The 11,405-nt window shown below is 36.0% G+C and overlaps 1 protein-coding gene across 1 annotated transcript; it reads left to right on the top strand.

Moving 5' to 3' along the window:
- The first annotated feature begins 1,179 nt into the window (after positions 1-1,179).
- On the top strand, positions 1,180-11,405 carry LOC145562348 (putative 1-phosphatidylinositol-3-phosphate 5-kinase FAB1C). The gene is made up of 11 exons (XM_081622596.1): positions 1,180-2,882; positions 3,449-4,234; positions 4,827-4,980; positions 5,076-5,420; positions 5,677-6,405; positions 6,541-6,872; positions 7,033-7,159; positions 7,248-7,412; positions 7,875-9,281; positions 9,371-9,637; positions 10,857-11,405. Exons 1-11 carry the CDS (start codon positions 2,335-2,337, stop codon positions 11,109-11,111), a joined length of 5,115 nt encoding a protein of 1,704 aa, XP_081478722.1. The 5' UTR covers positions 1,180-2,334; the 3' UTR covers positions 11,112-11,405.

Below are 11,405 nucleotides of genomic sequence, written 5' to 3'. Positions count from 1 at the left end.
CTATATGACACATGTCATCGTAATTCACCCATATGCCACATAACACAACAATTAATATTTCCACTTTATACTCCATTTTAAAGTAAAAGATAAAATAAAATATTATTGAATGCTAAAGTCTTTATGCATTCTTAACTTGCAAATTTGAGTAAGAAATGGAGTGTTCCATTAGTGTTTCATTTTCACTATAAAAAAAAGTTGTACTCCTCTTTATACCCTTTTAATGTAAAAGTTAAAATAACACATTATTTAATGTTAAAATCTTTATGTATTCCTAACTTGCAAATTATAAGTAAGAAAATTAAGCAAATTATTATAAAAAATTACCGACACATACAACACAAATAAGTAACACATTTCAAGAAAAATAAAATGAGCTTCAACCCGTTCGTTGAACGGGCCAAAATGCTAGTTTATCCATTAAAAGCTTACCACATATAGCATTAAGGCCTGTTCATATTAACTGAATTGAGCTGAATTGAATTGAACTGAATATTTTATGAGAGAAGGAAATTAGGAGCTGAACTAAACTGAACTCAATTGAACTGATTGGAGCTGAACTAAACTAAACTGAAATTAAGCTGAAGTGAACAGGCCCTTAGGGCCTATTCACATTTACCGAACTGAGTTGAATTGAACTGAACTGAACTGATTGGAGCTGAATTGAATAGAGCTAAAATGAATATTTTATGAGAGAAGGGAATTAGGAGTTGAATTGAACAAATCTGAACTGATTGGAGTTGAATTGAATTGAATTGAAATGAAATTAAGATGAAGTGAACATGCCCTTAATCAAGTAATATGACATTTCCATTTAAAAATGTTAGTCAAGTAATAAAAAAGAAGGATGTATATTAGTATAACCTACATATATTTTTTTTATAGAAAAGTAAAGACCATGTCATATTAGACTCTTTTTTCTATTTTATTTTATTGGTTAGGTCTAATGCTAAATTACTCTTTAATTACATTAAAAAGTAAGGTGTAATTGAACAAGTATACAAAGGAGGGAAGGTATAATTCAAAAAAGGAAAGAAAACGATGGATTAAAAAAAATACCGTTTGTAATAATATTTCATAGACTATAACTTTGTTTTCCAATAAAACATCATAAAAAATAAAATAATAATATTAAAAAAGTGCCATAAAATAACCCATTTAAAACATAGTAGCAGAAGAAGATTGAGAAATAAAAAATTTTCAAAAAGCGTCAACTGTAAGAAGAGAGAGGAGAGAGAGGAGAGAGAAAATCAAGGGAGGAGAGAGAAAACCGCTAATGGAGGAGTGCCAACCAAGAAGAAGATACAGAAAATACTAGCACTACTAAGCTCTGTAAACTGGAGTGAGAAAAAGAGGAGAGAGAAAATTGCCATTTTTGTGGGTTTTCGAGCTTTTTTCATCTTCATCAATGGCGGTTGCAGTATCAAGCAAAGCTAAACAAAGTAGAGGAGGAAGTTTCATTGTAATCTTCATTTTTATTCTTTAACATCTTTTTTTACTTTCCTTCTTTTCTACACTTTCCATATTTTTACTCAATCTCAATTTATTGCTCATATACAAACATCACTTTTTCGATTTAATTTATTTTCTTCCTTTTTTATTTTTTTGTTTTGGAGTTGAATTAATTAATACCCAGATCACAAATTGATCTTCTATGATGGGAAAAAAGCTGTATTGATTAGTCTCACTTTTTTTTTTTTTTCTTTCCATATTAGTGAAGATTTTCAATATTTTTTGCTTTTTTTTTTCCCCAATATATATTTGGATGCTGCAAACTTTTCTGGGATCAAATCTGGAGGATTCTGGTATTGGTTGATGAATTGGGATTTTGGATATGATTTTAGTCATTAAAATGATATAAATCATCTGGGTTGGTGAGGATTGAACTGTTCATGTGGGAAAAATCTTTGAGTGTTGTAAATAATAGGAGTATAATCATATCATAAATTAGCTGTGATTTTCCCTCCTTTTTTTCAGTATTTTATGAGCTAGGAGAAAAGGAGTATAGAACCCCGTATTTCTTCTAGGGAATCTCCTAATTGTTCTTAATTACTTTGAAAGGAGGAAGCAGAAGGAAACTTGGGATAGATCTAATATGTGAATCCCTCTATTCCTTTCTCAGCATACCCCCACCAAACTTTTTCTTTGTGGGTTGGATTGAATTTTTTTTTTTTGGTTGTCGATGTCGTTCGGGTTGAGCAATATACCTTATTAATTGATTACACTTGAGGTGAATTGGGTTTTTTTGGTGTTGAATTGGGTAGAGTTTTTGCTTGGTTATTGAGATTAAGAAGGTTAGAGTTGTGTAATAAACTTGGTGGGTGATTTCATTGGATGGGAGTGCTTAATAGCAGTCCTTTACAAGATCTCATTGATAAGTTTAGGTCTTGGGCTTCTTTGGGTAAAATCACTACTTTTTCTTGCTCTTCTGATATGGATATGGTTGAGAGCTCTTGCTGCCAGTGTGAACTGAAGTTTTCAGAGTCGTGCCTCAAGTATAGCTGTCTAGGCTGTAAAAGGTTGTTGTGTGCCTCTTGTGTTCGCGGGAGTGGTGCTCGTGTTGTTATTGCTACATTTAGTGGTACTAGAAATGGTGATCACCTGGAGAAAGTTATTAAGGCCTGCAAGTTCTGCTCTAAGCCTTCTAAGAGGCATATTGAAAAAATCTATCCCTCCGAGTCTCCACGGGCAAGCCCGGAGCCTCTATCACCTCCTGCCGATTGTGATGATATAAGAAGCAACATAATTGCTGAGAGAACTGAAGACGATTGTGTTTCTCATACAGTTGGGTTCCAGGATCATAACATTTCTTCTCAGAATGTGAGCAGCAGCAGGATGTTGTCTTATCCATCACAAATCTCTCTTCACCACTCTCCAATTCAGTAAGCCTTTTCTTTATTAAGAGATTATTTTATGCCTAGAGGTTCATTTTTTTTTTTCTTTCTTTAGAAGTTCAGTACTGTTGTTGAGTTTACATGTGATGATTGAATTTGTTTGTCTCTGCCAACATCATTTTGTAATAATTTTTGGCTTCCAAGTATGAATGTTCCCCTCCCCCCAACAGTAAAAAGGAAAAAAAAGATAATAGATGATTTAGTGTGGGATGAGTTATTTGCTACACTAATAACTGTTAAAAGCTGTTTATGTTCAAAGTACATCAGAATTTGTTTGATAAAATGTTACTCAAGTATTTGGTGTAGTGAAAAAGGTTGATCTGCTACTCAAATTGGACAATATTTGGGAAAAAGTTTACTCAAAAAAAAAAGAAAGGAAAACTCAGTTTAGAGGACACCAGGGTTTTATTTGAACAGGAAAGATAGCTGAAAGTCATAATTGGGTGCCAACAAACTCAGCAATTAGGTTTAAAATTAATGAATTCTTGTATGCTATTTCTTGTGGCCTTTTGTTTGCTGTATTCCCTTGATAGATTTTTTCATGTTGGATATAGGAGTGATGAAGAACCAGAAGAGTCCGGGAGGCATTTTTTCAGCTCAACAAGTGAATATTGCCATGACAGTTCAGACATAGACACTAATAGTGTTAGTTTTAGGAATGAGTGTTATAGTTACAGGTCAGCAGATTCGAGTCCCTTAGATAGCCCCTCTAGGTTCAATATTAATACACCTAGGGCTGGGTGCCCTGTACAGCAAATAGTTGGTGGAAGCCCTAAACCTCAGCATGATTGTCCCTCTAGTGTGGCCGTTTTAAAAAGGCTTGACAGAGGGACTAGCAATCTTGCAAATGTTGATGGCAGATTTGATGAAGTCACCATCCTTGTCAAAGAAAATGAAGAGCTTCCTAAACCTTTGGATTTTGAAAATATTGGTCATATTTGGCATCCTCCACTTCCTGAAGATGATAATGATGAGGCAGAAAGAAATTGTTTTGAATATGACGACGATGACGATGATGTTGGAGTATCTGGTGGTGTCTTCTCCTCCACTGTCAGCCTTCCTGATTTATGTCCTGCAAAAGATAGCCACAATGAGGAGCAGGGGAAACCCTTAAGGTCTGCGATTCAAAGTCATTTCAGAGCTCTTGTATCACAGTTATTACAGGATGAAGGCGTTGAAATTGGCAAGGAAATGGGCTGTCAAGATTGGTTGGAAATTGTTAGTAATTTAGCATGGCAAGCTGCTAATTTTGTCAAGCCAGATACTAGCAAGGGAGGCAGTATGGATCCTGGAGACTATGTGAAGATTAAGTGTATTGCATCTGGAAGCCCAAGTGAAAGGTATGTTTCAAAATTGTTTATTGTCAACTGTTGTCAGGGCAAATTGAAAGTTCTTATTTGGTATTGAACTGCTATTATGTGAAGAATTACTCATATTTCAAGATCAAGGTTACCAAAAGTACAAATCAAATAGTTATAACTTACATACAGTGAAAATTTTTAACTGTTATGTCATGCACAAACATGCAAGATGCAACATTATACACGTAGTTTGATTGTATTATTCTTCGTTTTAACTTATCAAAATGAAGTAAAATTAATGGATAAAAAATGAATACATACACTGGACTCTTAGAAGTTGCTTAAATAGAGACGGGTGAGAAGATAGTACTTAAAGGTGAACTGCTGGTATATTACTTTTTTGCTAAAGGTGCAAAGATTTTTATTACTAAATTATCAATTTTAGGGTTGATGCTTAATGGAATGAGAATAAAATGATCATATTTCTGATCTAAATAGTAATTCAAATCGGTTATTTGATTTTGGATTTGTATAAACATCATAGATCCTACGACCTTCATATCCTTTGTCGTATCCCATTGTTTTTCTGCTGTCGTTCTTATATTTGATTTTTGGTTTTTGTTTTCCTCAGCACCCTGATAAAGGGTATAGCATGTACAAAGAACATTAAACATAAGAGAATGACTTCTCAATACAAAACCCCAAGGTTATTGCTCCTAGGTGGATCACTAGAGTACCAGAGAGCTCAAAACCAGCTGGCATCATTCAATACATTGCTGGAAGAGGTATTTAATTATTTTTATAATTCTTATTTGTATGCGTTTGATCCAATATGGTTTTTCAAAATGTCATAGTTATTTCGACTTTTTGATCTGAGCAGGAGATGAACCATCTGAAGGTGATTGTCTCAAAGATAGAGGCCCATCGGCCAAATGTCTTACTTGTTGAGAAAAGTGTGTCATCATATGCACAAGAATATCTACTTGAAAAGGAGATTTCTTTGGTTTTGAATGTTAAAAGGACTCTATTGGAGCGAATAGCAAGGTGCACAGGGGCTTTGATAACTCCCTCTGTTGATAAAATTTCAGTGGCTCGACTTGGTCACTGTGAGCTTTTCCGATTGGAGAGAGTATCTGAAACACTTGAGATTGCTAATCAATTCAATAAGAGACCGTCTAAAACCTTGATGTTTTTTGAAGGTTGCCCTAGACGGTTAGGTTGTACGGTAATATATTTTCTCTTTTCTGCTTTATTTTTTGCTCTTGAAATTTGAAAATTGTAGGGCCTTGAGTGGGCCTGTATCTTTCTTTTCATTTGGAAAGTTATATATGGATTCATGTCAAATAGTTTTTCTAGACAAAACAATCTATCTTTGATTATAGAAATTCAGTGGCATGCATAATCCAGTAAAAAAATTGGTGACAGAAAAAAAAAATGATTTTGATCGGGTGTCGTAAATTCTGATTTTCTTGTTCATACAGATCTTGCTGAAGGGTTTATGCCGGGAGGAGCTGAAGAGAATCAAGCATGTGGTTCAATACTCAGTTTTTGCAGCTTACCATTTGTCCTTGGAAACTTCTTTTCTTGCTGATGAGGGTGCTCATCTACCTAAAATGGCACTTAAACAATCTTATTCTGAACAAACAAAGATAGTTGCTAATAATGCAACATCGACTCTCCCTTGTTCTGATGCAGTTGCTCCTTCAAAGCAGTCAAGTGATGTGGTAGATTCCTCTGGAAGATTTGTAGATAAGATGGAGACCAGTCAACAAGAAGTATCACTTGAGCTTCTTAGTTCTTTGTCAGGTCTCCCTGTTGATGCTACTACTGATAAGAAGCTACCTCACATGCTTGCGGATGGCTCATTGCCTAATGCAACTGTTGAATCTACATCCCCTGCATGTGATAACTACATACTTGGATTCAGTGACTCAAGTAGCAGTGTAATCGATCCTGTGCAGTCTAAATTGCATGAGAAAGTGTTTCCAGACGAAGGTAAGCCCAAAGAGATGGATAGTATTGATGAAAATGAAGTTTCTGGTGACTATATTACATCAACTGAGAGTCATCAGAGTATACTGGTGTCCTTCTCTAGTCGTTGTGTAGCTAAGGCAACTCTTTGTGAACGTTCTCGACTCTTGCGGATCAGATTTTATGGTTCATTTGATAAGCCACTTGGGAGATATCTCCGTGATGACCTTTTTGATCAGGTATTTTGTTTTACTTTTCTTTTATGCATCACTGTAAGTTGTTATGCCAGTCTACTTAAATTTGTGCTACAGTTATTTTGTTATCAACCCTGCTTTCCCGAATTAGAAGTTGACAAATTCGATTTACCTGTACAGACATCATTGTGTCGATCTTGTAAAGAACCTGTTGAAGCACATGTGCAATGCTATACTCACAAGCAGGGTGTTTTATCTATAAATGTTCGGCGACTAGACAAAGAAAAACTCCCTGGAGAGCGCGATGGAAAAATATGGATGTGGCATCGGTGCCTTAGATGTGCACAGGTTGATAATGTCCCACCAGCAACCCGCAGAGTAATATTGTCCGAGGCTGCCTGGGGCCTTTCCTTTGGGAAGTTCTTAGAGCTCAGTTTCTCAAACCATGCAACTGCTAACCGTGTCGCAAGCTGTGGCCATTCTCTTCAAAGAGATTGTCTCCGTTTCTATGGGTACTGCTTTTATCATGATTGTATCTCCCCTCCCTACCCTTTATAATTTTGGTTGGTGCCTTTGTTCCTTGGCAGGGATGACTGAAACAAGTAGAGTCAGTCTTTCGTTGTTTCCTTAATTTTTTTTCTTATTTACTTACTCATTTATGTTTGTTTGTAGGTTTGGAAGCATGGTTGTATTCTTTCACTACTCACCAATTGATATCCTCACTGTCCATCTGCCCCCTTCAGTACTTGAGTTTAATGGCCAAAGTAAGCAGGATTGGATGAAAAGAGAAGTGGAAGATGTAAGTTTTAGATTCCTTCTAGTTCTGTGATTGTCTCTGCATTATAAATAGCTTCATCTTCTGTTTCTCTTGCCTTGATTAATTACAGCTGAAGAGTAAAATGGAAACCTTCTATGCTGAGGTGAGTGATGTACTCCATGTCATGGAGCAAAAGAGTACATTTTCCAGGGGCGCTTCAATGGATTCAGTTGACTTGCATAAGCACATTCTAGAGTTCAAAGACATCCTAGATAAAGAAAGAAATCACTACCAAGTGAGTATGTAGAATATCAGTTAGTTTTCAATTTCATATTCCTATTTAAACCCTGCATTTCTGTATTTCTAGAACCTATGAGAGATGAATCTTATGGGTTTGTTACTTAGTGTCATAATTCTTCCTTCTATCAGTCTTTCATATTGAAGTGATTGAACATGTCACTGATAGACTTTGATTTATGTTTGGTAGTTCTATCATGCTAATGTCTAAGAAAATCTTTTTGAATGTACATGTATTCATTAATTTGTGTCCATTAATTTCCTAGAGAAAAACCTGTCTAGTTTCTAAGCTTGGTTTGTTTTATTACTGATTCAAAGGGAAGGTGTCAGAAAGCAATTGACATGCAAGTTTGGATGAAACATTATGAATGTATTTTGTAACCCTGATGCTTGTTCATTGCCAAATTAGTAGGCTTGATTTAGTCAGTGGATGATTAATGCTTTAATTCGTTATTTACAGGATTTACTTCAACTGGCTATGGATGACAATCTACAGTTGGTTGAGAGATCATTTGACGTTTTGGAGCTAAATCAACTGCGTAGGTCTCTTTTAGTTGGTTCTCATACATGGGACCGTCGGTTTTATTCTCTGGATTCTCTCCTCAATTCTGGAAGTTATAAGCTGGAGGGTTCAGGGGATATTGGGTCTCTTGCTGAGCTGAAAGAGTTGAAGAATGACCTAGTTAAGGATTCCAAGTTTCTTATTGATCGAGCGGAAGATGAAGGGCACACCGAATCTCACTCTCTTGAGTATCCCAGTTCAGATACTTTACAACATTCACAACAGGAGGAATCGTATGTGGACGGAGAAATAACATTTAGTGATAAATCTTCAGAGACTCTGCACTCTCCTGCATCTAATTTGTCGGATAAAATAGACTCTGCATGGACTGGCACAGATGTAGACGTAACTGAAGCTGCTCCTGTAAGTCAAGTAATCCAAGCTGATAACCTGCCTCTTAAAAGATTGATGGGTCCAGCAAGGGTTTGTTCTTTTGACTCTGCTATGAGATTAGAAGAAAAGTTACTCCGAAGGTTGCATTCTGCATCACAACTCTCTGCTGTCAGGTCCTTCCATGCTTCTGGAGACTACAGAAATATGATTAAAGAGCCCACTCCAAGTGTTATGAGAACCTTTTCACAAGTTATACCGCACGAGGCTCAATTTATCCCTTCCTTTATCTCTTCATCTCATATGTTTGAAGGTCCTCGTTTACTACATCCACAAACAGGCCAAAGCGATTTGGTTATTGCTGTCTATGATGATGAACCTACCAGTGTAATATCATATGCCCTTTGTTCGACAGAGTATGATAATTGGATCTGTGATAAGTCGAGCCAAAAGATAGCTGGCTGGAGTGGCAAAGATCTCCAGAGAGAGAATTCTGCAGTTTCCACTTTTTTATCCTGGCAGTCTATTGGCTCACTGGAATTAGATTACATCAACTATGGAAGTTACTGCTCTGAAGAATCTTTATCAAGGACTAATTCAACAGTGAATGATCAGAAGCGATCTCCTCACCTGCAGATTACTTTTGATGATGATTCTTCAGCTGCTATTGGGAAAGTAAAATTTTCTGTTACTTGTTACTTTGCAAAGCAGTTTGACATGCTTCAAGAAAAATGTTGTCCCAACAAATTGGACTTTGTGCGCTCTTTGAGCCGTTGTAGAAGATGGAGTGCACAAGGGGGAAAGAGTAATGTGTACTTTGCGAAGTCCATGGATGAGAGGTTCATAATTAAGCAAGTGACAAAGACAGAGTTGGAATCTTTCCAGGAGTTTGCAGCGGAGTATTTCAAATATTTAAATGATTCTTTAGACTCTGGAAGTCCAACTTGTCTTGCCAAAGTGCTTGGAATTTTTCAGGTTGGGCATCTTTTTTCTTTTGTACCTTAGCTGTGTAATGAAGTTGTAAGGGAAGTGAAACTCCTGATCTCTTGTGCTTTTTATGACAGGTTACTGTTAAGCATCTGAAGGGCGGGCGTGAAACAAAAATGGATCTGATGGTGATGGAGAATCTCTTTTACAAGAGAAATATATCCAAGATTTATGATCTCAAGGGCTCTTCTCGGTCTCGTTATAATTCTGATACAACAGGAGCTAACAAAGTGCTTCTAGATATGAACCTTCTGGAGACATTGAGAACAAATCCCATTTTTCTTGGAAGCAAGGCAAAAAGAAGATTAGAAAGAGCTGTCTGGAATGATACATCATTTCTGGCCGTAAGTTGCTTCTGCCTTTGTTATATTCGTAGTATTTATCTAATGTGGTTCAAGTTCAGTATATTACCAGGCCTTCACTTTATCGTACCAATTCTTAACACACTTTTCACATTGGACTAGTAGCAATGAAGGTGCATAATTTTAGACCTCACTAGACTGCCACTGGCAGGTTCCACATGAGCTGCTGCTGTACATATCATTTTTATTAGTTATTGCCATATTATTAAGATACTAGGTTAGAACCCGTGCGATGCACGATTTATATAAAACCTATTTTTAATTTGTACATTTTAGAAATAAATCGCTATTATACATGAATATAAATAAGAATTACGTATATTTTGTAATTTTAAAATTTTTTATTTTCATCAAAATTGTGATATAGTATCTGTTCAACCTTGTCTAATTCATAGTTCAATGTAGGAGGTCATTTATTAGCTTGCTATTTAAAATTGTTTCAATTTCCTACGATAAATCGATAGGTTTTAGTTGTAATGTCGTAAAAGTTTCCAATATTTAAATTTCAAAAATGTTAAATATTATAGCTCTACAAACAAAAAAAAAAAATTGACATCATCATTGTATTTAGACGGGAAATTTTTTATTGAGAAAGCGACACGTGGGCAATGGTGACGTAAGCAACTTCTGTTTCAGTAATAATTAATAGATTGTTAGCCCAATGAGTAACAAGTTCTCTTTAGTTGATTTGAGTTAATTAGTTTATAAAATATGATATTGAGTTACACCTCTTGAATTGCTGTTAGTTAGTAGGAATATTGCTGATTAATGCAGAGGAATGAGCCAGTTTTATCTTAGTCAACTCTAAAACCGTTATACCTATTAGGCTATTATGATCCCTAGTTCAAGAATTTAGCAAATTTTAGTCGAGTATATATTTGGTCCTGGCAAACTAAAGGCTTTTCTGTTGGTTGATAAATAGTACGACATTAGCATTTTAGCAATACATCTTTCATTCTGCTTGAACTGGAGGAATGCAAAGTGCATAATGGAAATTGGCAGTTACAGTTGAATTGTTGTGTCACCTTCAGGACTCAGGATTGAAATAAAATTCATTTTTGAAACACGAATCACTTTTTCCCTTCCTAGGTGACCATTTGCCCCGTTTCCCTCCCCTCTCCCCGTGAAAACAGAGAAATATGAGACATGCTCCCATGGCAGAAGTGTCAAAGACTGACACCTTCTACTTGTTTATTTGCAGTCTGTTGACGTTATGGACTACTCGCTGCTAGTGGGCGTGGATGAGGAGCGGAAAGAGCTAGTACTTGGTATAATCGATTTTATGCGACAGTATACATGGGACAAGCATCTTGAAACTTGGGTAAAGGCTTCTGGTATCCTTGGCGGTCTAAAAAACGCCTCACCAACCATCATCTCCCCAAAACAGTACAAGAGAAGATTTCGGAAAGCAATGACAACTTACTTCCTCACTGTACCCGATCAATGGTCATCTTGAGTCCATTTTCCTTTTTTTCCCACTTTCAAATGTGATTCTTTTTGGTTCACAAATCAGCTGTTTAAGTTAAGAACAAGGCAGGTGATTCTTGTGATACCATGATGTTCATTCCTCCTTGATTCGAGCTCTAGAAGACTCCTTTTTTTTCCTTTTATTTTTTCTTTTCTTTTACATTTTTCTTAATTTCTTTTTTAAAGAATTTAACGGGCACAAATGTAGCCCAACAGAAAAAGTGTTAGATACAATGAGCGAAAGAAAGCATGTGCAAAGTTATGATAAATGAAGGTTGGTTCA

Source organism: Chenopodium album, chromosome 10, assembly GCF_948465745.1.
Source record: "Chenopodium album chromosome 10, dcCheAlbu1.1, whole genome shotgun sequence".
NCBI lineage: Eukaryota > Viridiplantae > Streptophyta > Magnoliopsida > Caryophyllales > Amaranthaceae > Chenopodium > Chenopodium album.
Note: the sequence above shows the minus strand (reverse complement) of the source record. Positions and strands in the feature narration are given on the sequence as shown.